At 46.2% G+C, this 26954-nt stretch overlaps 2 protein-coding genes across 2 annotated transcripts in view; one reads left to right on the top strand and one right to left on the bottom strand.

The window, feature by feature from the left end:
- The window catches only part of LOC311513771 (olfactory receptor 51G2-like), a gene marked incomplete at both ends in the record, with an annotated part of 350119 nt that extends 328734 nt beyond the window's left edge, over positions 1-21385 (top strand). Inside the window, one exon of the mRNA XM_084615853.1 lies at positions 20573-21385. Within this exon, the coding sequence (XP_084471979.1) occupies positions 20573-21385 (813 nt within the window). The remainder of the gene's footprint in view (positions 1-20572) is intronic.
- Positions 4782-5717, bottom strand: LOC311513561 (olfactory receptor 51G2-like; the record flags this gene model as incomplete). Its single annotated transcript, XM_084615482.1, has 1 exon — positions 4782-5717. One exon carries the CDS (start codon positions 5715-5717, stop codon positions 4782-4784), a length of 936 nt encoding a protein of 311 aa, XP_084471608.1.
- Positions 21386-26954: the final 5569 nt, after the last annotated feature.

Raw genomic sequence — 26954 nt, forward strand, 5'->3', positions numbered from 1 at the left:
AATTTAGGTTGGTAGTTTTCTGTCTGGTAAGAACTCACTTATCAATAGACACAGCTGGGAAACCCTTATGTCTTTATAGATGTAGTTGCTATTGTTTATTTGCATGGTCTCTGTCTGGTTCTGTGATTGTTTCTGTCTGCTGTATAATTAATTTTGCTGGGTATAAACTAATTAAGGTGGTGGGATATAATTGGTTAGCTAATCATGTTACAATATGTTAGGATTGGTTAGGTAAATTTCAGTAGAAGGATTGGCTAAGATATAGATAAGAATATTAGTATAGAAATTAGGGGCTAAGAGGAAGTAAGTTGGGATTCGAAAATAAGGAAAAAGGAACTTGGATTAAACTTGCTGGAAGTTCACCCCCATAAACATTGAATTGTTTGCACCTTCGGACTTCGGGTATTGTTGCTCTCTGTTCATGCGAGAAGGACCAGGGATGTGGGAGAGTGAAGGAATAAGCCCCCTAACACAGCTTTCTTCAAAGAAAGTAGTATTTCATCTGAGCAATAGGAATAACACATAACAGGAGAATGAAGGTTTTCCAAAAACAGATCACAGACAGTCAGAAAGTAATAGACTACCTTAATATGTGAAATGAATTTCCATATGCATTTGACTTCCACATGCATTTCACTGTCACCCCTGAAATCTGGTATTTCTGCCACAAATAAGGTGCTGTAATCACGGGGATCCAAGAAGCCACCTGTCACAGGAGGCTGTGGTCAGAGGCCTTTTAAAAACAAATGTCAGGGACCTTGCTCTCTGGAACCCTGACTCAGCCCTGATCTTAGACTATCTGAGCACCTTGAATGTATTTATCCTCCTGCCATCACTGTGAGGCAGGGCCGGGATATTATCCACCAGAGACAGCCAATGGTTTGCCCATGGAGGGAATTAAACCCAGCTATTTTGAGTCACAGAGCAGTGCCCACACCACAGGACCAGCCTTCCAGCCGTCTGATTGTTGACAGGCCCAGATGGCTTCTCTGCTGCACCTGCAGAGCACCCCCTCCCTGCCATGCTGCAGAGAGCAGGGATGGCATGGAGCCAGTTACAGTGGTTTGATGTGTTGGCCTGTTCTCTCCTGGCCTCAGTGGAAGTTAGAGCAGCCTGGGGGCTGGGCTGACCTCCACCTGATTTTAATGGCTTCCAAGAGCACAGCACACTCTGGCCATGTCCCTGCAGATGGGGGCCACACCAGAGTGCTCCTTTGTGCCTTGAGGTGGCCCTGCAGGCACCCTGCCCTTCCCTCTAAGGTCCTTGCAATGACTTGCTCTGAGCCTGGAATATTTAAAACAAGGGTTCCTTTTGTGGGGTCACATTTATTCAGTCTTCTCCAAAACACAAGGTCTCCTACCCTCCAACTTCTCCCTCCTCCATTACTCAGGAACACCCTAGCACCCTTGTTGGTGGTGTCAGCATTGCTTCCGACTTCCTGCAAACCGTTTTCCCCTGAGCCCCTGTCATAAATATAAAGGGAAGGGTAAACCCCTTTAAAATCCCTCCTGGCCAGAGGAAAAATCCTCTCACCTGTAAAGGGTTAAGAAGCTAAAGGTAACCTCGCTGGCACCTGACCAAAATGACCAATGAGGAGACAAGATACTTTCAAAAGCTGGGAGGAGGGAGAAAACAAAGGGTCTGGGTCTGTCTGTATGCTGCTTTTGCCAGGGACAGAACAGGCATGGAGTCTTAGAACTTTTAGTAAGTAATCTAGCTAGGTATGTTTTACATTATGATTTCTTTAAATGGCTGAGAAAAGAACTGTGCTGAATAGAATGACTATCCCTGTCTGTGTGTCCTTTTTGTAACTTAAGGTTTTGCCTAGAGGGGTTCTCTATGTTTTGAATCTAATTACCCTGTAAGGTATCTACCATCCTGATTTTACAGAGGTGATTCCTTTACTTCTATTAAAAGTCTTCTTGTAAGAAAACTGAATGCTTTTTTCATTGTTCTCAGATCCAAGGGTTTGGGTCTGTGGTGACCTATGCAAATTGGTGAGGACTTTTACCAAACCTTCCCCAGGAAGTGGGGTGCAAGGGTTGGGAGGATTTGGGGGGGAAAGATGTGTCCAAACTATGTTTCCCAGTAAACCCAGATAAAGTTTGGTGGTGGCAGTGGAAATCCAAGGGCAAAGGGTAAAATTAATTTGTACCTTGGGGAAGTTTTAACCTAAACTGGTAAAAGTAAGCTTAGGAGGTTTTCATGCAGGTCCCCACATCTGTACCCTAGAGTTCAGAGTGGGGAAGGAACCTTGACAGCCCCCCCCCATCTCTTACCAATAGGTCCTGCCCCTGCTCCACTTCCCCTGAGGCTATGCCTCCTGGCCACCCTAGAGCATATAGATCACTTTTGCAACCACTGATATATATTTGCAACAAATCTTCTACAACATGTGTCATGTAAGAGGTCTATGAAATTATTATGATTTTCTGGTTACGGTTGTGCTGTCTGTATGCATGTATGATCTTTGTATTTGTAGGTATGACTATTGGCTCTGTACCTGAATTTTAAATGTTTGCTCCTAGGGTAATGTCCACAAAGTAGTTAGCCTGCAAATCTTGGAGAGACCATTCAAATTAAGGGCTCATCAAGAAACACTTAACTGAAAATGGACCCTGGGAGATGCCCATCTACACTGAATGGACTGTCCCGCAAACGTACTGTCAGGGTATGGGTAATGATTTCCTGCTGTGACTAAGCAAAATTATGGATGGAGATGTGACTTGCTTATGTGATTCCAAACCCCATCTTGTCACATGCAATTTTCCACTAGCTGTTCTGAGGGCTTTCTTTGAAACAATGGGTTTTCCTCCATATGACAGAAGCTATAAAAGGAAACACCTCCAGTTTGCCTCTTTCCTGGTCAAGCCTCTTGACTAAGAATTTATACTAATGGGAGCATTCTAACCAATGGACTGAGGTCCTTCCAGTGATTTGGAAGCAACCAGAGACTTATCAAGCCAGCAGCTTATTCCAACACTGCTACAAGCCTGAAAGAAGAACTTTGCATTTATTGTACATATTTGACACCTTTAACCAATTTAACTTCTTTCTTTCTTTAAAAAAAAAAAAGTCTGTTAATCTCTAAGGTGCCACTAGAACTCCTTTTCTTTAGATTTTAGATACCAAAGGATTGGCATCAGCATGATTTTGGGGTAAGATCTGAGTTATATATTGACCTGGGTGTGTGGCTCGTCCTTTGGGATCAGAAGCAACTGCCATTACATTAAACTGGATTTAAAGAACCACTCATCTTTAAATCTAGTGTTTTTGATGGGGATATAAGGACTAGAATATCTAAGGAACCTGTTTTTATGACTTCTTATTAGCCGGTGTGGTGAAACAGAAGTTAACTTTGTGTTCCTGGTTTAGTATATCACATGGGAGAATAATCACCCGTTTTGGGGTCTGTCTGCCTTATTTCTCAGCAGTTTGTCCTGAATTTGGTATTTGCAGTTATGACCCACAAAAGCAGGGTTACAGCTACCCCGGGAGCCCAGGCTGCTGTGAGGATTTCCGGACACTCCATCTTCTCTGGGCAGACACATAGGCTGGTGCATTATCTTGGGCCCCTCAGCTCCTGCTCAGGGTAGGTACAATATCTGGGGCACCTCACAGTGGCTCTGACTCTCTTTTCAGCTCTTTCCCAGAGGGAGGGGCCTGCAGGGGGGAGAAGTGGGGCAGGTGTGTCATCACAGAGTGGTCATAACTCCTACATCTGTCCCGTTTTTCACTCTTGAAAAGGTGGTCACTCTACACTGAATGGGCTGGGCTGGGATAGGAGCTAGCTGGGCCTCTGTGGGGGAGCTGAGGAACAATTTCACCCCTTTGCATTGATGGGGCAGTACAAATGGAGTGAACAGGAAGAGAATCTAGGCCTGAGTCTCTTGCCAGCACTCCTGTGTGTCAGACCCTAGCTCACACAAGCAGCTCTGTTGTGCCTCGGTGGGGAGTGGGCCCAGCAGGCGTGCACTGTGCAGACGTGGGTTGTGGGGTGCTGCCTGTCAGTCACAAGCACATGGCTGAGGGCGTGGGGGAAGGAGGGATGTCCGTGCCCCTGGAATAGCCCCTGTCCACAGCTGGTGCAGCCCCCATGGATCACACAGCACCCAGAGCGCTCAGAAAGGGCCAGGACTACAACAGCAGAACACCTCTGCACCGTTTTTCATGCATGGACCGTTTTTCATGGACCCTGAATCTTTAACACAAGCTGGGACAGTGACAGGTGTAATGGGAAACAACAGCCCCATCCCTTCTCCGTATTGACTATATCGACAGGAACTCTGAGGTCAGAGCAGTCAAAAATACAGCTTGTTATGGGCCAACATCCCACCGGTCCCCTGACCCTCCACAAACACAGTCACTTTATACATAATGCGGACTCGTTGGTCTCCTTCCATCAGGATACTATCCTTCCACACCAGCCCCTCTCCCATTAGTCCAGGCTTTAGACCCCGCCTGAATATCTCTCTACAGAGTGGAGATCAGGAGCTCATGTCATCTTGTATGTAAGAGTCCAGAATGGAATAGGTGGCCCCTGATTTTCATCTCCAGTGTCAACAGGGGTGGAGCCAGCTGATGAAGCACATAGAAGATGAGGGTTGGAAGGGACCTCAGGAGGTGATCTAGTCTAAACCCCTGCTCAAAGCAGGGCCAATCTCCAATTTTTGCCCCAGATCCCTAAATGGCCCCCTCAAGGACTGAACTCACAACCCTGGGTTTAGCAGGCCAATGCTCAAACCACTGAGCTATCCCTCCACCCCCCATGAACTAACCCTTCACTTGACAAACACCCTGATTATCCTCACACGAAGGTGTTTGCTTTTCACGCTGTACACAATTGGGTTCATCAGCGGTGGGAGAAGCAGGGAGATGTAGCCCAGGAGATTCTGAAGCAAGGGAGAAGAGCCCTTCCCAAATCTGTGTATCATAGACAAGCTGATCTCTGGTGTGTAGAAGAGCAGGACAGCGCAGAGGTGGGAGACGCAGGTGTTCAGGGCCCTGAGGCACTCCGCGTAGGACGCGATGCTCAGCACTGTTTTGAGGATCATCACATAAGAGATGAAAATGAGCAGTGAGTCCAACCCCATCAGTAAAAGTTTAGTAAACAATCCATAGATGCTGTTGACTGTGATATCCGAACAAGCCATCTTCATGACCTCCTGGTACAGGCAGTAGGAATGGGAGAGGACATTGTCTCGACAGTATTGGAACCGTTTTAGGAGAAAGGGAAGTGGAAGTATTATGGCCATCGCTCTTAGCAAAACCACCAGTCCCATCTTAGCTATTGTTGGCAGGGTTAAGATGGAAGCATATCTCAGCGGGTTACGGATTGCAATGAAGCGGTCAAAGGCCATCAACAAGAGCACAGAGGTTTCAATGCATTGATGAAAATGGATGAAGAATAGCTGGGCTAAACAGGCATCAAGGCTGATTTCCCTAGAGTTAAACAAATATATGCCCAGTATCGTTGGCATGGTGGATATCGATAAGCCAAGGTCTGTGGTGGACAACATGGAAAGGAAAATGTACATGGGCTCATGCAGGCTTCGATCTGTTTTTACAATGAACAGAATGACTGAATTTCCTAATATCGAAATAACATATGTTATGCAGAAGGGGAAAGAGATCCAGAGATAGACGTCTTCCTGACCTGGTATCCCAGTGAGAAGGAACACTGCAGATTTGTATTTGGTGTCATTGACAGCTGACATAATTTACTAGGCAAGTCTGAAGGGTTCTGAAATTACCTACCTAAAAAAATAAATATGAGGAGATTAGATGGTATTTAATGAGAAATCACTCTGCTTTCAGTGCAAATCTATAGACCCCCAGAGCTCAAGGTAGATAAGAAAAAACTTAGTCTTGGATGTACATCACCGATAGGAAGATAGGCACTGTTAGACTGCATCAGACTTTTAGTTCATCTAGCCCAGTAACCAATGGTCATGTCCAGATGGTGCAGAGGAAGGTGTAAGAAGCCCTGCAATAGGTAGCTATTAGATAACCTGGTCCCAGGGAATTTCCCCCTATAACCCACTAGCTAGATGTATTTTGTGGTGTAAATCTGGAAGGTTTAGAGCCCCTTGAAAACTTTTTTTAAAACTATCCTCCCTACTGTAATTGGATTTTCTCCTTACCCAGCCCCTCCTTGAATCCTGCTAAGCTCTTGGCCCTATTGGTATATTGTGGTTGTGAGTTCTGCAACATACTTGAGCACTGTATGATTTTACCATTGTGACCTTAAAACATAAAAACATAAGAGCTGCCATATTGGGTCATACCAAAGTATCCTGTCTGCGACAGTGGCCAATGCCAGGTGCCCTAGAGGGAATGAACAGAGCAGGTAATCATCAAGTGAAGCCATCCCTGCCCATCCTGGCTAATAGCTATTGATGGACCTATCCTCCATTAATGTATCTAGTTCTTTTTTGAACCCTGTTACACCCTTCACACAGACATCCTTTCTGGCCCTCCACATCTGAGTGTGGCCCCTTGTATCATGGCATCTGTATAAACACATGGCAAGTGCATGGTGAAAAAGATCATTGTATTTATCTGTCCTGCACTGAAGCTATTTATAAATGTGTTTTATAGCTTCATTATATGTCTTACTTTATTCTGCGCTCTTGAGAATCCAGATTATTCAACTGCTTCTTTCCAGCATATGGGATAAATTCTTAGGGTCAGGTTCTTAATTCAATAATATTGACATCAACAGTCTCACTCCAGATTTAAATGTGTAAATTCAATCAGAACCAGGCTCTATCAACTTTCTGTTACAAAATCCTCCCAGTGATACACTCTGATCCCCAAGAATCCCTCCAGGAGAAGCTGAAGTGCTTTGCCTGGCCAACGTTGATGGAATCCAGAGGTTTTGACCATCCTATAGGCTTCTCTACCTCCTCACAGGACCTGCATCCTCTCAATGTGCAACGGTCTGTTGATATTTGGAAAATTACAAGCTAACGCTGGCAGTTATTTCAGCTGGGCAGGGGAGGAGTTGGCATCACAAATGGGTCAATACTTCAAACCTTGGTATTGAACTTATATCCACTTGAGTGTACAAGTTACTTCAGCCATGCTCATGTAATTAGTGACAGGGGGACAATTACATACAACTACTATACCACTCCCCTTCCCTGCACCTCAGCTAAACTCTTTGCTGAAACACAGATCAGCTCTTCTGGTCTCTCATGACTTTCTGGAAAGTCTTACACGAGTCTTGGAGAGGTATTGAGTGCATGACTCTGAATATAAGTGTTAGAAACGGCTTCTACTCAGTTACCAGGAGTCAGTATCGTACAACAGTTCACTGAAGAAAGAGTTGCAAACCCATTGCAAACACGATGTGGAGTACTTTTGAAATACTTTCTAAATCAAAAGTCATTAAGCAGTTAAGCATTACCCCTGCTCCTTTCTGTAGAGTTTCTAACATCTTTGCTTCTGGCTTTCGATATAATGAAAAATTTTTGGCATAACATTCACACATCTGTACCTTAGTACGCAAAATTAGTTAGTCGCTAAGGTGCCACAAGTACTCCTTTTCTTTTTGCGGATACAGACTAACACAGCTGCTACTCTGAAACCTGTCAACCACAGGTACTGAGCCCATTCAGACATGCTCTGCAAGCATGGTTGACGCACAGTGTGCTCTAGCCCAGAGACCAGTCTGAGGGTTGTAGAATGGAGGGATTTCACCCCATGAGAGGGAAGGCTACGAGGCCTGACATCTGGCTCTCAGAGACTGAGAGAGGGAAGAGATGCTGGTAGCTCTGTAACAGTGAAGGTTAACTACAGGGCAGAAAGTCTGGTGCCCTCAGCTAATCAGGAAACAGAAATATGCCCTATCAGATCAGTTACCACAGAGCAACAGAGCTCTGAATTCCTACATTCACAATTGAGCCCGTAAATAAAACCTTTGAAAATACATTTGCTGATTAAATTTCTAGGAGTAAATGAACCTGAGGCGATTTGAGAACTTGTCACTGATATTCCGTGGGGTCTCATCTCCCTCAGCCCCTGGCAGGATTGGATCCAGAGCATACGTTACCTCTAGAAATGGGACCCCTTGAGATACCCTGACTTGGGGCATTGGGGTTTTAACACTGTGAGCTTGCTTTGAATGTCAGGTTTCTGTGTAGCTTGAACAGCCCACAGCGGAGCATGGGCAGATGTAGGGGAGGGTTTCCCAAGCTTCCTAGTGCTGCCTGGCCTCCAGCCCCGACACTGAGTCACTCTGACAGCCCCTCTGAGTCCTCTTCTGCTGCATAGAACATCTGCAAATGGAAACAGCTTCTAGCCTTTCCCCTAAACTCCACATTTCAAAGATGGTGAAACCTGCCAACATACCCAAATTCCTGCTAGAAGGGAAGCCGCTGACAGCAGAAGTTTTCACCCTAAAGGACAAGGAGCTATCTGAGAGGTTGCACAGGCAGCAGGCAGTGTCTGTTCAGATAGGGAGGCAGGTGTCTTTATGAAGCATGTTTGCACATTCCCTGGGGAGCCAGTTGGCCATCAGGGAACCTCAGCTGCTTGTCTCAGTGTGCACGAGCTTTAACCCTCATCACACCAATGGCAAACTGCAGGAGGCGAAATCACAGGGGATACGCAATGATTCTACCCAACTGGACTGCAGCACCCGCCCTGCTGCAGGCTCTATTCCTGGAATCTGGGCTTGTCATCACTGCTCGTATGGTTCTGATTAGTTACATGGCTACCTCATGGGCAGCTGAGTGATAATGATGATGCTGTCACAGCTATGATCTTGCTGAAAGAAAATAAAATATTATAATACTAATAATATAGGATCTGATTTCTGCCCGGCAGCCCCCTGTCCTACATTACAAACTTAGAGTGCAGGCCAGAGAAGTGAAGGGAGATTCCACAAGACTCCCTACGTGGAAATTTCCCTGAGACCGGTCCAGTAGAGGAGGACCCTTCCCTTCTCCCTGAGGAACAAGGAATAAGGAGAGGGATTTTGGAGGGGCGTGTGGGAGTGTCACGGGGATGCCGGGAGTTTCAGCACAGTCACCAGACCAGTCTTTGCAAACCATTGAGGCTGAAAGGATCTCACTGCCAAACAATGGAGCAGCAGGCACAGGGGCCTCATCTTAGATGGTCTGGCTGGGAGAAAGCAGTCTGAGGGCAAAGGTCAGCTTCACACCTTGGCCTTGTAACACAGTCATGCCTGAGCACTAGGCTCGCACGGCCCAGGCTCACAGGGATTTCAGCAAAAGCTGCTTCCACAAGATGGAGAGATGCTCTCAGAGACACAGGGAAACTAGGCTGGGTCGAAGCAGGGGTGTAGCCATGGGTGGGATGGAGTGGGCCAGGGCCCACCACTTAGCATCCTGGCCCATCCAAATCAGGGCAAAGCCTCCCAGTCCACCAGCTGGAAATCCCGGTATCCAGCTGTTTCCCTCTTCTGCTGGTCTCCAGCGCTGATTTCCTGGTCTCGCGCTTCAGATGGGGGTGTGCCTCGTGGGGGCGGGTTTGGGTCAGTAGTGGATTAGGTACAGATCCTGGGCCAATGGGGTCACCTGGATATGCTCCGTCCACCTGGCAGTCCTGCGGGATAGCGAGGTCCGGGTGTGGGCAACTGCCCCTCTCCCACCACACGGCTGCCAAGTTGCGAGTCAGGGAGCTGGGACAGCACTGGGCGGTGGGCGTGGGGAAAGCCCAGCATCTCAGACATGCTCCCCAGCAGAATTGCTGGGTGGGGAAGCGGGATAAGCCCCCACCTCCTGACCGTGTGCCCTGACCACATTCCCTGGCAGGAGCGCTGGGAGGGGAGGGGAAGTAGGAAAAGCTCCCATGCCCTGACTCTACTTCCAGGTAGGAGCGCTGGGCGGGGTGGGATGGTGAAAACCCCTGTGCCCCATTTTCCCAGCATGAGGCGGGGTATATAAGGGATGGGGAGGGAACCTTACTTTTTCTGATTGAGACAGGAACCCACAAAACCCTAATCTGCCTCTGTAGGGGAAGCTGGGCCCCCTGTCATTGCCTGCCCACTTAAAAGCTAGGCCCACCCAATTTTCCTGCTCTAGCTACACCACTGGTCCCAGGAGGCCCTTAGCTTCCCAAAAGAACATAAGTTGGATCATTTCTCGTTCTCTATCCCAGAGGAAAGCCTGTCTAACTTAGCTCATAGTGACACGTGAGATACACGAGTGTAGAGCTTGACAGCTGCCTGTTATTTCAAAATCATTGTCTCTAATGCTTTGTGGTGGTTGCTAATAAAGCTACTTGTTTTAAGGAGGCTGGGGAAACTTGTATAGCTCTGGTCACAAGCTCTCGAAGGGAAGAAACTGAGGTGTCCAGTCAGGCTCAAATAAATTGGTTAGTCTCTAAGGTGCCACAAGTACTCCTTTTCTTTTTGCAGTCAGGCCTGGTTAGTGATAAGCGTTTAGCATACAGGGAGTGTTGTTCCCAGCTCGACAAGTGGGACAAGTAAGAACATAAGAACGGCCAGACTGGATCAGACCAATGTTCCATTTAGCCCAGAATCCTGTCCTCCCACAGTGGCCAATAGAGTTTGACAGGTTTATGCAGCGGGCACTATGCTGGGATTGCCTTCCATAACAGGGGACTGGGCTCATTGACCAAGAGGTATTTTCCAGACCTATGTCCCTATGGGTCACATTCACCCATTTTGCATCACACTGGGGGGCTAATGTGAAGTTGCTTGGCCACTATGACCCCTGCTTTCGGCTGTGGCTGATGGATTTGTCCCACAACAGATTCAGGAGAAAGCATGACTCAGCGTTATCATCTGAAAAAGAAATTGTTCTTGGGTTCCTTTTTAGTGATGTCACTGGAGTTTAATTCCCTGAGTTTCTGATAATCTCAGCACACTCAGCTGCCAGCTGACCCCTCCCCAACCGCTACCCCAGAGAGGAAGGTTGCTTAAGCAGTTAAAGTGCTGGCCTGGGACTCAGAAGAACTGGCTTCTGTTCCAGGCTCTTCCACAGACCTCTTCTGTGACCTTGGGCAATCCACTTAGTCCCTCTATTCCTCAGCCATACGCGTTTTCACACGTATCAATGTAAAGGTGTACATCTAGGAAGAAGGGATGCTGGCCATCCTTACCGGATGAGTGACCCAGTGCTGGGAAGCAGTGACTGAAAAAGACTTGGGGGCCATAGTGGATAATCAGCTGAACATGAGCTCCTAGTGCCACACTACGGCTGAAAAAGCTAGTAAAAACTGGGATGTACAACCAGGGGAGTCTCAAGGAGGAGCACAGAGGTTAATTTACCTCTCGTGTTTGGGACTGGTGCGAGCACGGCTGGGGTCCTGTGTCCAGTTCTGCTGTCAACAGTTCGAGAAGTATGTTGATACACTGGAGAGGGGTTCAGAAAAGATCCACGGGAATGATTAAAGGATTAGAACACCTGCCTCAGAGTGACAGACTCTTTAGTTTACTGAAAAGAAGAAGGTTAAGGGGCGACTTGATCACAGTCTGTAAGTACCTCGCTGGGGAACAAACCATAGAATCATAGAATCATAGAATATCAGGGTTGGAAGGGACCCCAGAAGGTCATCTAGTCCAACCCCCTGCTCGAAGCAGGACCAATTCCCAGTTAAATCATCCCAGCCAGGGCTTTGTCAAGCCTGACCTTAAAAATCTCTAAGGAAGGAGATTCTACCACCTCCCTAGGTAACGCATTCCAGTGTTTCACCACCCTCTTAGTGAAAAAGTTTTTCCTAATATCCAATCTAAACCTCCCCCACTGCAACTTGAGACCATTACTCCTCATTCTGTCATCTGCTACCATTAAGAACAGTCTAGAGCCATCCTCTTTGGAACCCCCTTTCAGGTAGTTGAAAGCAGCTATCAAATCCCCCCTCATTCTTCTCTTCTGCAGGCTAAACAATCCCAGCTCCCTCAGCCTCTCCTCATAAGTCATGTGTTCCAGACCCCTAATCATTTTTGTTGCCCTTCGCTGGACTCTCTCCAATTTATCCACATCCTTCTTGTAGTGTGGGGCCCAAAACTGGACACAGTACTCCAGATGAGGCCTCACCAATGTCGAATAGAGGGGAACGATCACGTCCCTCGATCTGCTCGCTATGCCCCTACTTATACACGTTTAACAATGGGTCCTTCAATCTAGCAGAGAAAGTTAAAGCACAATCCAATGGCTGGAAGCTGAAGCAAGAGACAGTCAGATTGGAACTAAGGTATAATTTTTTTTAACAATGAGGGTAATTAACCATGGGGACAATTTACCAAGGGCCGTGGTAGATTCCCATCACTGACAATTTTTAAATTAAGTCATGATGTTCTTCTAATACGGGTAGGCAACCTATGTCCTGCGTGCCAAAAGCGGCCCACGAGTTGATTTTCAGTGGCACTCACGCTGCCTGGGTCCTGGCTACCAGTCTGGGGTCTCTGCATTTTAATTTAATTTTAAATGAAGCTTATTAAACATTTTAAAAACCTTATTTACTTTACATACAACAATAGTTTAGTTATGTATTATAGACTTACGGAAAGAGACCTTCTAGAAACGTTACAGTGTCCTTCTAAAAACGTTAAAGTGTATGACTGGCACGCAAAACCTTAAATTAGAGTGAATAAATGAAGACTCAGCACACCACTTCTGAAAGGTTGCTGACCCCTGTTTTAATATCTCACTCTAGGAATTATTGCGGGGCAGGTCTCTGGCCTGTGTGATGCAGGGGGTCAGACTAGGTTATGACAATGGTGCCTTCTGGCCTTTGGATCTGCCCAGTGGTGTTAAAAGCACTGCCGTACCGCACAGGGTGTTGCACGGATAAATATGTTCCAGACTGTGAGGCACTAAGATGCTATAATGATTGGGGCCATAGCTATGTGCTTTAAGAGATTTCAGTTCTGTGTGCACAATAAGGACGATATGGGGCACTGGATCGAGAACCTGAACTCTTCCCAACAGCCCCTGGTGATGAAGTCTGTCATTAGCACAGCTACCTTTGACGAGGGAGTTCTGGGCCCCTCCTGCAGCTCAGCAGTAACAGGGGGGAATCAGGATGCACTTTCAGAGAGCAAAGAATCTGGAGAGAATTGCCTGGCCAAGTAGAACCCTGATAGGCTGCCTCTTGGTTTGATCCTGACCCCCCAACCGCTCCATGAGCAATGAGAGCTGCTCTAGCGCTGGAGATAGACCTCCCAGCCTGCATCCAAATGTCCAACATCACCAAGTTTGGAGGTAGCTGGACCTGGGGGAAGGGGTTGTTTGGGTCCAATAGAGAAAGCAGGTATTCAGAAAGGCGCTTGGGTCAAGCCCCTTTCAATTAAAAATTTGCATGACCTTGCTTACCCAGCTTGTGCATGTCTCATGACTGAATACGAGGAGAGACCGTCTGAGCTGTGCCTCAGGTACCAGTGACTCTGCGAGCCCGTCACTGTTATGTCCAGCTGTCTAAGACATAGCTGTATTCCTTACAATGGGGGGCTCTGTAAGCCAGTGCAGAGGGAACAGAGGGAAACAGTGTCTTTTCCACTGACCAACTGCATGACCAGAACTGTCCACTAACTAACTCTCAGTGCCTTTGTTGTTTGGGTGCTCCACTTTAGTTAGGGCCAGCAGGGCGCCCTCTTGGGATTTTATTGGGAGTCTCGCACAATTGCTTGTCTTTCTGAAAGCCCCAGCTGCTGGGATCTAGAGACTTCACAGGAACTTCAGCTTTCAGTTATCTTAAAAAAAACTTTATTTTAAAAGGTGAGTGGCAAAGAAGCTAGAAAACCTGAAGCACGTGAGCCCAAAGGCTGAGAAACCAAAGACACGTGAAAACAAACCCCACATTAGTATATTTTGAAATCTCATTATTTTAAATCAATCTCATGATTTTTTGCGGGTGTGACTCGTACTTGTGGAATGGGGTGTGTGGATACTGGTACCTAGTTCAAAAGATGTGAAAAGCAACTAGCAAATGACACAAAAAGTAACAACAATTTTTTTCAAAGCACACCAGAAGTGGTCAGCCGGCCAAACAATGAATGGGTCCACTGGACTATTGAGTTGCTAAAGGTGCACTCAAGAAAGATGAGGCTGTTGTGGAGAGGCTAAATGAATTCTTTGCATAGGTTTTCACTGCAGAGGATGTGAAGGAGATTCCCAGAGATGAGCCTTTTTTTTTTTTTTTGCTGACAGATCTGAGAACTGTCCCACATTGATGTGTTAATAGAGGAGGTTTTGGTAAATGAAACAGATTTAAGTCACCAGGACCAAATGGTATTCACCAAAATGTTCACATGAAACTCAAATACCAAATTGCAGAACTACTAACTGCAGTAGTGATCTATGGCTTAAATAAGCCTCTGTACCAGATGCCTGGCAAACAGCTAATGTGATGCTAATTTAAAAAAAAAAAGTTTTGGAGTCAAACCCGGCAATACAGGCCAGTAAGCCTGGCTTCAGTATCAGGAAAATTGGTTGAAACTATAGTAAAGAACAAAATTGTCAGACACATAGATGAACATAATTTGTTGGCGAAGAGTCAATATGGTTTTTGTATGGGGAAATCATGCCTCACCAATCTACTAGAATTCATTGAGGGGGTCAACAAGCATGTGGAAAAGAGGATTCCAGTGGATATAGTGTACTTAGATTTTCAGAAAGCCTTTCACAAAGTCCCTCACCAAAGGCTCTTAAGAAAAGTAAGCAGTCATGGGAGAAGAAGGAATGTTTTCTCCTGGATCACTAACTGGTTGAAAGATAGGAGACAACGGGTAGGAAAGGTCAGTTTTCAGACAAAAGGTCAGTTTTCAGAATGGAGAGAGGTAAATAGTGGGGTCCCACAGAGATCTGTACTCAGACCAGTGCTGTTCCACATATTGGTGACAAGGTATGGAATTTGGGAGGCACTTTAGAATATTATGAATACCAATATTGTAAAATTGCAATGAGTTATGACAGTTGCACTGTGTAAGATATATGCTGTGCGTCTGGGTGACACCCCCAGAGAGATTGGCATTAGCACTGCCTAGGCAGCTTGATGGCCCATCAAGGGGTATCAGCTATACAACTGACACATTGAGAGAAGGGAAGGAATACACCTTATTACACAGCAAGACATGCAGGGACATACCTATGGACAGAAATCTAAGGCTTGCAGTTCATGTGCTGGGCAGCTTGTGTCTGGAACAAAAGAAGTCAAGCCACATGGCAAAAGACTATAAAGATCAGCTGCATCGTCTCCATTTTGTCTTCACTCCGGCTTCTTGTCTTCATTCCTGCTTCTTCTAATCTCTGGAGTAATTTTTCTACAAAATAAGCTTTGAACAAAAGACTGAATGACCCATCCAATCTGTGAATGTTTTCCAGGGCGACTTTTTGAAGCCAGCAAACTCACCAATACAGTTAGGAACCTGATGGATTTTGAAGTCTTTGTATGTATGTGACTGTTTTTGCATTTAATATCTCTCTTCTTGTTCTTTCTTTATAATAAACCTTTAGTTTTAGACACTAAAGGCAGCATGGTATTTTGGGTAAGATCCAAACCTATACTGACTTGATAACGTGGCAGGGCCCTTGGGGTCAGAAGAACACCTTGTATAAGTTTCTTAAACAACATCTCACTGTTCTGGACCTAGGTGTTGATTGGGAGACAGAAACTGAAATGGAATAAAAGGGAGCTGTGTGATTTCTTTTTTGCATCTTGATAACCAGTGTGGGGGATCAGAAGCACAGTTTGTGACTGGGTGGGGAGTTTAACTTTAGTTTTACCCACCAGTCTTGGAAGCATCTGAGGTCTCTTTTGCAGCCTGCCCTGACCTGGGCATTTCCAGTGACGGCTAACCTAGACACACCAGGTCAAAGTATGTATAAAAGGCCTGGAAAAGGGAGTAAACAGTCAGGTGGTAAAATTTGCAGATGATACAAAACTATTCAATATAAATAAGGTCTAAGCAGATTACAAAGAGTTACGAAGGGATCTTCCAAAACTGGGTGACTGGGCAACAAAATAGCAGATGAAGTTCAGTGCTGAGAAGTGCAAACTAATACACACTGGAAAACATAATCCCAACAATACATACAAAATGATGGGATCAAAATTAGCTCTTACCACTCAAGAAAGTGATCATGGAGTCATTGTGGATAGTTCTCTGAAAATATTCTATCAATGTACAGTGGCAATCAAAAAGCTAATAGAATATTGGAAACCATTAGGAAGGGACAGATAATAAAACAGAAAATATCATCTTGAATACTGGGTGTAGTTCTGGTTTCCACATCTCAAAAATATAAATATTTGAATTTGAAAAAAATACAGAGAAGAAATGGGTTACCTAGGGAGGTGGTGACATTTCCATCCTTAGAGGTTTTTAGACCTGGCTTGACAAAGCCCTGGCTGGGATCATTTAGTTGCTGATGGTCCTGCTTTGAGCATGGGGTTGGACTAGATGACCTCCTGAGGTCTCTTCTAACCCTAATCTTCTATGGTTCTATGATTCTATGAATTGGAAAAAGTACAGAGAATGGCAACAAAAATGTTTAGGGGTATGGAAGAGCTTTCATATAAAGAGAGATTAAAAAGACTGGGGCTGTTCATCTTGGAAAAGAGATGGCTAAGGGGGGATATGGCAGAGGTCTAGAGAATCATGAGTGATGTGCAGATAGTGAATAAGGGAGTGTTATTTACCCCTTCACATGAACGAAGGGTCACCCAATGAAGTTACTAGACAGCAGGTTTCAAACAAACATACCATACAAAAGGGATTTAGATACGTTCATGGAGGATAGGTCCATCAATAGCAGTTAGCCAAGATGCTCAGGGACACAACCCCATGCTCTGCGTGTCTCTAAACCTCTGATTGCCAGAAGGTGGGAGCAGAGGAAAGGGGACGAATGACTCAATAATTGCCCCATTTTGTTTTTTTTTCCTTCTGAAGCAACTGCACCATCCCCTGACAGAAGACAGGACACTGGGCTAGATGGAGCATTGGTGAGACCCAATATGGACTTTCTTATGCTCTTAATTTTTTCCACTGATGGATGGGCTGCGGCACACAAGCCTTTTCCATGGGATCCCTCTGTAATAGAGTTGGCGTAGCCACCCTAGCAGATGTCCAGAGAGTGCTGAGTGTGGGAGGCTGATGGGGGACAATTGCTGCCATCTAGGGGTGTGGTCCTATAGCAGGAGTCACAGAGGCTCATGGGCTAGAGCTGGGCTGGAAGACAGAGAGTCTTCTCCCCCCCTCACCCCCAACACACAAACACAAAAAATTTTTTGATCAAAACTATTTTTTTCCCTTTTCACCCGTTTTTGGGGTGAGTTTTCTCTGGATCATTTTTCTCTGAAAGCTCAGCTGCCATGATAGTGCTCGGCTGCAGCTGCCTGGATCCCCAAGAGAAACTGGAGCCTTTTCATCTGCCTCGTCCTTATAACGTCAATGAAGGTTGCAGTGATGGAGTCTATGGCTGCACTCAGGGAATGGTTCAAATCTCCTGACCAGTCTACGGCTGGAGTATTATGCCCCTCTGCTACTCTAACCAGCCTTCCCATCTCGGTGCAGCTACCTCCACTCTGTACAACACACTCAGGGAATGGTTCAAATCTCCTGACCAGTCTACGGCTGGAGTATTATGCCCCTCTGCTACTCTAACCAGCCTTCCCATCTCGGTGCAGCTACCTCCACTCTGTACAACACACTCAGGGAATGGTTCAAATCTCCTGACCAGTCTACGGCTGGAGTATTATGCCCCTCTGCTACTCTAACCAGCCTTCCCATCTCGGTGCAGCTACCTCCACTCTGTACAACACCCGTTCAGCAGATCCTGCAGGCAGTGGCTGCTGTGACAGGCCCTGGTAGCACATCTCTGATGAGCCTGTGCTAGCGGGTAGCTGGAGAGGGTCCTAGAGCAGGTGTGGAGACCCAGAGATTATGCATGGGTGGGCCAAGCTATCAGAGGATCACTGAAATCTGTGAATAACTTTGGGATCTCCAGATCCTGGGTCCCCCAGTTATTCCTCAGGGAAAATTGTAGGACTAGATGACCTCTTGAGGTCCCTTCCAGTCTAGACCACTGAGCTCATGGCAGGACTAAGTATTATCTAGACCATTCCTGACAGGGATTTGACTAACATACTCTTAAAAATCTCCAGTGATGGAGATTCCACAACCTCCCAGGGCAATAACAATCCAAGGGTAATTTCCATGTATGGAGCATTGTGGATTCTCCATTCCCTGGCCTGCACCCTTGGCTTGTCAATAGTATTATTAATTATTATTATTATTAATTTCAGCAAGATCACAGCTGCGACAGCATCATCGTTACAACCTGGTGTTCCGAAGGGAGCCATGTGACTAATCAACACCACATGAACAGTGATGACAAGCCCAGATTCCAGTAATAGATCCTGCGGCAGAGCAGGTGCTGCAGTCCACTTGGGCAGCATCACCACACGTCCCTTGTGATTTGGCCTCCTGCAGTTTGCCATTGGCCATGACGAAGGTTACAGCTGGTGCACATAAAGCCAAGCAGCGGAGGTTCCCTGATGGCTAAGTGTCCCGCAAGGGACTGTGCCGGCATGCTTCATAAAGACACCTGCCTCCCTATCTGAAGAGATACTGCCTGCTGCCTGTTTCAGCTCTCCGATGACTCCTTCTCCTTTAAGGTGAAGATCTCTGGTCTCAGCAACTCCCCTTCTTGCAGGAATTGGGTGTGTTGGCAGCTTTCACTGTCTTTAAAATGCAAAGTGAAGGGGAAAGACTACAAGCTGTTTACATGTGTCAAAGTTCTGTGCGGTTTCAGAGGACTCAGCTGGGCTGTCGAGGTGACTCAGTGATGGGGCTGGAGGGCAGGCAACGCTAGGTAGGTTGGGCACCCCTCCCCTACAACTTCTCATGCTCCACAGTGGGCTCTTCAAGCTACAGAGAAACCTGACATTCAAAGCGAGCTCAGAGTGTCAAAACCCTGATGCCCCGAGTCAGGATTTCTCCAGGGTTTCATTTTCTAGAGGTGCCATGTGCTCTGGGCCCGATCCTGCCAGGGGCTGAGTTAGAGAAGACCCCACAAAATATCAGAGACTAGTTTCCAAATCAAATCAGGATTATTTTCTCCTGGAAATTTAATCAGCAAAAGCAATTTCAAAGTCATGAGAGAGCAGAACCAGTGGTTTGTTATTTAGCAGAATAGAGCAAAGGCGCAGGAAAGGGGACTGTAATAGTGTTTATATGTAATTTATGTCCATCATCTCTTACACGAGCATCACTAAAATAACTTGTACACTCAACAGGACATTAGTGCAAAACCAGTGATTGCAGTATTCACTCATGTGTGACGCCAACCCTGCTGCAGTAACTGTCTATGTTAGCTTGTAACTTGCCAGATAACTACCGACCCTTGCAGGGGGAGAGTATGCAGGTCATGTGAGGATAAAGAGAAGCCTGTAAGATGATCGAAGTCTCTGGATTCCGTCAATATTGGCCGGGCAAAGCATTTCAGCTTCTCATGTAGGGATTCTTGGGGGTCAGAGTGTATCACTGGAATTTGGTAAGGGTGAGTTAGTAGAGCCTGGTACTGATTGAATTTACACATGAAAGTCTGGCATGTGGCTGTTGATGTCACTGTTATCAAATTTAGAACTTGTCCATAAGAATTTATCCCATGTACTGCAAAGAGGCAGTAGCACAATTTGGACTCCCAGTAGTGGAGAAAATAAAAAAGGGCATACAATGAGGCAATGACATGCATTTATAAATAGCTTCAGTGCAGGACAGATAAATCCAATGACCGTTTTCACCATGCACGTGCCATGTATTTACACACATGCCATGATACAAGGAGCCACACTCAGAAGTGCAGGGCCAGAAAGGCTGTCTGTGTGAAGGGTGTAACAGGGTTCAAAAGAGAACTACATAAATTCATGGACAATGGATCACTTGATGATGACCTGTTTTGTTCATTCCCTCTGGGGCACCTGGCACAAGCCACTGTCGAAGACAGGATACTGGGCTAGATGGACCGTTAATTTCACCTAGTATGGCCATCCCTATGTTCTCATGTTCTAAGATCACAGTGGTAAAATCATACTGTGCTCAAGTAGGCTGCAGAACTTAGCAGGATCCAAAGAGGGACTGAGTAACCAGAAAATCCAATTACAGTAGACAGGATTGTTTTAGAAAGGTTTTGGAGATTTACACCACAAAATATGTCTAACTAGTGGGTGTCAGGGGAAAACTCCCTGGGAGCAGTTTATCTCATAGCTGCCTATTTCAGGGCATCTTCCATCTTCCTCTGAAGCATCTGGACATAGCCACTGATTACTGGGGGAGATGGACTACAAGTCTGATCCAGTCTGATTAATCTGATTTGCTTATCTACCTTGAGCTCTGGGAGTCTGTAAACGTGCACTGAGAGCAGAATGACTTCTTGCTAAATATCATCTAATCTCCTCTTATTTTTCTTTTAGGAAGGGCATTTCAGAATTCCTTGCACCTGCCCAGTACAATATGTCTGCTGTCAATGAAACCAAATTAAATTCTGTAATATTCCTTCTCACCGGGCTACCGTGTAATGGAGATGCACATCTCTGGATTTCTATCTCCTTCTGCTTCATGTATGTTATTTCAGTAGTAGGAAATTCAGTCATTCTGTTCATTGTAAAAACAGATCCAAGCCTCCATGAGCCCATGTACATTTTCCTTTCCATGTTGGCCATCACAGACCTTGGCATTTCGATAACCACCATACCGACAATACTGGGAATATATTTGTTTAACTCTAGGGAGATCAGCCTCGATGCCTGTTTAGCCCAGCTGTTCTTCATCCACTTGCTTCAGTGCATTGAATCCTCAGTGCTGTTGCTGATGGCCTTTGACCGATTCACTGCAATCCATAACCCACTAAGATATGCTTCCATCTTAACCCCACCGAGAATAGCCAAGATGGGACTGATGGCTGTGCTAAGAGCGATGGTTATAATACTTCCACTTCCCTTTCTCCTGAAACAGTTCCGATACTCTCGAGCCAATGTACTTTCCCATTCTTACTGCCTGTACCAGGAGGTCATGAAGATGGCTTGTTCGGATATCACAGTCAACAGCATCTATGGATTGTTTACTAAACTCTTAACAATGGGGCTGGACTCGCTGCTCATCTTCCTCTCTTATGTGATGATCCTCAAAACAGTGCTGAGCATCGCGTCCCACGAGGAGTGCCTGAGGGCCCTGAACACCTGCGTCTCCCACCTCTGCGCTGTCCTGCTCTTCTACACACCAGAGATCAGCTTGTCTGTGATACACAGATTTGGGAAGGGCTCTTCTCCCTTACTTCAGATTCTCCTGGGCTACATCTCCCTGCTTCTCCCACTGCTTATGAACCCAATTGTGTACAGCGTGAAAAGCAAACACTTGCGTGTGAGGATAATCAGGGTGTTCATCAAGTGAAGGGTCAGTTCACCACCTGGCTCCGGTGACATGGGAGACGAAAAGCATGGGCCAACTAGTCTACCCTGCACCCTTACATCTGAGATGACATGAGCTTCTGATCTCAACTCTGCAGACAGGTTCAGACGGGATCTAAGGCTTGTGAGCGGAGACAGGGATGCTGAAGGAGGACAGGGCCCTCGGGGAGGGAGACCAAGGCAGGCAGCAGCATTTACAAATTGACTGTTTGTGGAGAGCCAGGGGATCGGTGGGATGTTGGCCCACAAAGAGCCGTTTTGGTGGCTGCTCCGACCTCACAATTCATGTCAATAGTCAATAAGGAGAAGGGGTGTGGATGATGTTTCCCATTACACATGGACTGTCCCTGTCCCGTCTCTGGCTAAACATCCAACGGCTATGAAAAAAGCTGCAGAGCTGTTCTACATTCGCAGTCCTGGCCCTTCCTGAGAGCTCTGGGTGCAGCATGACCCGTGGGTGCTGCACCAGCTGGGAACAGGGGCTATTCAAAGGGCACGGACACTCAGTCTTCCCCTGCACACTCAGGCAGCTGCTAGTGACTGTGTGGTGTCAGAGACATGATTAGTGCTGGAGCACCAGGAGAAGCCATTCAGGCAACCCCTCCAATCACGGCTTTACACACAGCACACCTGCTCAGTCCACTCCCCACTGAGGCAGGGCAGAACTGCATGTGTGAGTAGTGGTCGGACACACAGGAGTCCTGGTAAGAGACCCAGGCCTAGGTTCCCTCCCCATCCGCTCCATTTGTGCTGCCCCAGCAATGCAAAACTGTAGAAAATGGCCTCAACTCAGACCCAGCTAGCTCCTATCCAAACCCAGACCATTCAGTATAGGGTGACCACCTTTTCAAAAGGCAAAAGCAGGCCACAGGCCAGGAGCCCCGTCCCCTTGGTGACCCCACCCCTGCCCCGCTTCCTCCCCTTGGTGGCCCCACTCTCTGCTCCTCCTCTTCCACCAAGGTTTCCCCCCAACCCCCGTCTAGGCCAGAAGCCAGAGCTGGGCCATGGAAATTGTTGCTCAGGGAGCCAGAGCCCCTGTGAGGAGCCCCATATTCTCCACCTGCCCTGGGCAGGGGACTTGGGAGACAAGAAAATGCCCCAGCCTATGTGTCTGCCCATCAGGATGCATCTCCAGAGAAGATGGAGTATCTGGAAATCCTCACAGCAGCCTGCGCTCCCGGGGTAGCTGTAACCCTGCTTTTGTGGGTCACAACTGCAAATACCAAATTCAGGACAAACTGCTGAGAAATAAGGCAGACAGACCCCAAAACTGGTGATTATTCTCCCATGTGATATACTGAACCAGGAACACAAAGTTAACTTCCGTTTCACCACACTGGCTAACAAGAAGTCATAAAAGCAGGTTCCTTAGATAATTCAGTCCTTATATCCCCATCAAAACACTAGATTTAAAGATGTGTGTTTTTTTTAAAACAATTTAATGTAATGACAGGTGCTTCTGATCCCAATGGACCAGCCGCACACCCAGGTCAACATATAACTCAGATCTTACCCAAAAATCATGGTGATGCCAATCCTTTGGTATCTAAAGTCTAAAGGTTTATTTACAAACAGAAAGAAAGGTGAGAGTTAAAATTGGTTAAAGGAGTCAAATACGTACACTACATGGGAAGTTCTTATTTCAGGCTTGTAGCAGTGTTGGAATAAGCTGTTGCCTTGATAAGTCTCTGGTTGCTTCCAAATCATTGGAAGGACCTCAGTCCATTGGTTAGAATGCTCCCATTAGTATAAGTTTATAGTCTAGAGGTTTGAGCAGGAAAGAAGCAAACTGGAGGTGTTTCCTTTTATAGCCTTTTATAGCATCTGATATGTGGAGGAAAACCCACTGATTCAAACAAAGCCCTCAGCACAGCTAGTGGAGAATGACAGGTGAAAATTTGGGGTTTGGAATCACATTTGCAATTCACATCTCCATCCGTAATTTTGCTTAGTCACAGCACGAAATCATTACCCATACCCTGACACTACGTTTGCAGGACAGTCCATTCATTGTAGATGGGCGTCTCCCAGGGTCCATTTTCAGTTAAGTATGTCTTGATGAGCCGTTAATTTGAATATTCCCTCCAAAAATTGCAAGCTAACTACTTTGTGGGCATCACCCCAGGAGCAAACATTTGAAATCCAGGTATAGAGACAATAGTCATACCTTCAAATACAAAAATGATACATGCAGACAGAAAGCACAACCATAACCAGAAAATCATAAACTTCCCCAAGGTACAAATTAATTTTACCCTTTGCCCTTGGATTTCTACTGCCACCACCAAACTTTATCTGGGTTTACTGGGAAATGTAGTTTGGACATGTCTTTCCCCCCAAAATCCTCCCAACCCTTGCACACCACTTCCTGGGGAAGGTTTGGTAAAAATCCTCATCAATTTGCATAGGTGACCACAGACCCAAACCCTTGGATCTGAGGACAATGAAAAAGCATTCAGTTTTCTTACAAGAAGACTTTTAATAGAAGTAAAGAAATCACCTCTGTAAAATCAGGACGGTAGATACCTTACAGGGTAATTAGATTCAAAACATAGAGAATCCCTCTAGGCAAAACCTTAAGTTACAAAAAGGACACACAGACAGGAATAGTCATTCTATTCAGCACAGCTCTTTTCTCAGCCATTTAAAGAAATTGTAATCTAACACATACCTAGCTAGATTACTTACTAAAAGTTCTAAAACTCCATTCCTGTTCTGTCCCCAGCAAAAGCAGCATACAGACAGCCCCAGACCCTTTGTTTTTCTCCCTCCTCCCAGCTTTTGAATGTATCTTGTCTCCTCATTGGTCATTTTGGTCAGGTGCCAGCGAGGTTACCTTTAGCTTCTTAACCCTTTACAGGTGAGAGGATTTTTCCTCTGGCCAGGAGGGATTTTAAAGGGGTTTACCCTTCCCTTTATATTTATGACAGGGGCTCAGGGGAAAAAGGGTTGCAGGAAGTCAGAAGCAATGCAGACACCACCAACAAGGGTGCTAGGGTGTTCCTGGGTAATGGAGGAGGGAGAAGTTGGAGGGTAGGAGACCTTGTGTTTTGGAGAAGACTGAATAAATGTGACCCCACAAAAGGAACCCTTGTTTTAAATATTCCAGGCTCAGAGTAAGTCATTGCAAGGACCTTAGAGGGAAGGGCAGGGTGCCTGCAGGGCCACCTCAAGGCACAAAGGAGCACTCTGGTGTGGCCCCCATCTGCAGGGACATGGCCAGAGTGTGCTGTGCTCTTGGAAGCCATTAAAATCAGGTGGAGGTCAGCCCAGCCCCCAGGCTGCTCTAACTTCCACTGAGGCCAGGAGAGAACAGGCCAACACATCAAACCACTGTAACTGGCTCCATGCCATCCCTGCTCTCTGCAGCATGGCAGGGAGGGGGTGCTCTGCAGGTGCAGCAGAGAAGCCATCTGGGCCTGTCAACAATCAGACAGCTGGAAGGCTGGTTCTGTGGTGTGGGCACTGCTCTGTGACTCAAAATAGCTGGGTTTAATTCCCTCTATTGGCAAACCATTGGCTGTCTCTGGTGGATAATATCCCGGCCCTGCCTCACAGTGATGGCAGGAGGATAAATACATTCAAGGTGCTCAGATAGTCTAAGATCAGGGCTGAGTCAGGGTTCCAGAGAGCAAGGCCCCTGACATTTGTTTTTAAAAGGCCTCTGACCACAGCCTCCTGTGACAGGTGGCTTCTGGGATCCCCATGATTACAGCACCTTATTTGTGGCAGAAATACTGGATTTCATGGGTGACAGTGAGGGGTAGGGAGTGGATTTCTGAGGAGAGATTTGGAATGTCATAGGGTCTAAAGTCATGCCTCACCAATATATTAGAATTCTGTGAGGGGCTCAGAAATCATGTGGACAAGGGAGATCCAATGCATATAATGTATTTAGATCTTCAAAGCCTTTGACAAGATCCCTCACCAAAGGCTCTTAAGCAAAGCAAGGTGTCATGGGATCAGAGGGAAGTTCCTCTCATGGATTGGTAACTGGTTAAAGATAGGAAACAAGGAGAGTGATCACTTTAGATAAGCTATTTCCAACAGGAGAGTGGAGTTGGGGGGGAGAAAACCTGGATTTGTGCTGGAAATGGCCGACCTTGATTATCATACACATTGAAAAGAGAGGTTTCAGAGTAACAGCCGTGTTAGTCTGTATTCGCAAAAAGAAAAGGAGTACTTGTGGCACCTTAGAGACTAACCAATTTATTAGAGCATAAGCTTTCGTGAGCTACAGCTCACTTCATCAGATGCATATCGTGGAAACTGCTGCAGACTATATATATACACAGAGAATATGAACCAATACCTCCTCGCACCCCACTGTCCTGCTGGTAAAAGCTTATCTAAAGTGATCATCAGGTGGGCCATTTCCAGCACAAATCCAGGTTTTCTCACCCTCCACCCCCCCACACAAATTCACTCTCCTGCTGGTGATAGCCCATCCAAGTGACAACTCTTTACACAATGTGCATGACAATCAAGTTGGGCTATTTCCTGCACAAATCCAGGTTTTCTCACATCCCCCCCACCCCCATACACACACAGACTCACTCTCCTGCTGGTAATAGCTCATCCAGACTGACCACTCTTCAAGCTTAAATCCAAGTTAAACCAGAACATCTGGGGGGGGGGGGTAGGAAAAAACAGGCTAGCCTGTTTCCTCTTGTTTTTTCCTACCCCCCCCCCCCAGATGTTCTGGTTTAACTTGGATTTAAACTTGAAGAGTGGTCAGTCTGGATGAGCTATTACCAGCAGGAGAGTGAGTCTGTGTGTGTATGGGGGTGGGGGGGATGTGAGAAAACCTGGATTTGTGCAGGAAATAGCCCAACTTGATTGTCATGCACATTGTGTAAAGAGTTGTCACTTGGATGGGCTATCACCAGCAGGAGAGTGAATTTGTGTGGGGGGGTGGAGGGTGAGAAAACCTGGATTTGTGCTGGAAATGGCCCACCTGATGATCACTTTAGATAAGCTTTTACCAGCAGGACAGTGGGGTGCGAGGAGGTATTGGTTCATATTCTCTGTGTATATATAAAGTCTGCAGCAGTTTCCACGATATGCATCTGATGAAGTGACCTGTAGCTCACGAAAGCTTATGCTTTAATAAATTGGTTAGTCTCTAAGGTGCCACAAGTACTCCTTTTCTTTTTATTGAAAAGAGAGTGATCACTTTAGATAAGCTATTACCAAAAGGAGAGTGGGTTTGGGAGGTGGGGGCTGGGGAGAAAACCTGGATTTGTGCTGGAAATGGCCCACCTTGATTATCATACACATTGTAAGGAGAGTGATCACTTTAGATAAGCTATTACCAGCAGCAGAGTGGGGTGGGGGGAGAGAAAACTTTTTGTAGTGATAAACACCCATTTTTTCATAGTCTGTGTGTATAAAAATATCTTCTGTATTTTCCACAGTATGCATCCGATGAAGTGAGCTGTAGCTCACAAAAGCTTATGCTCAAATATATTGGTTAGTCTCTAAGGTGTCACAAGTACTCCTTTTCTTTTTGCAAAGGTTAGGAAGAAATGGTCAATTTTCAGAATGGAGAG

The sequence above is a fragment of the Lepidochelys olivacea genome (genome assembly GCF_965140295.1).
Source record: "Lepidochelys olivacea isolate rLepOli2 genome assembly, chromosome: 1".
Taxonomy (NCBI): domain Eukaryota; kingdom Metazoa; phylum Chordata; order Testudines; family Cheloniidae; genus Lepidochelys; species Lepidochelys olivacea.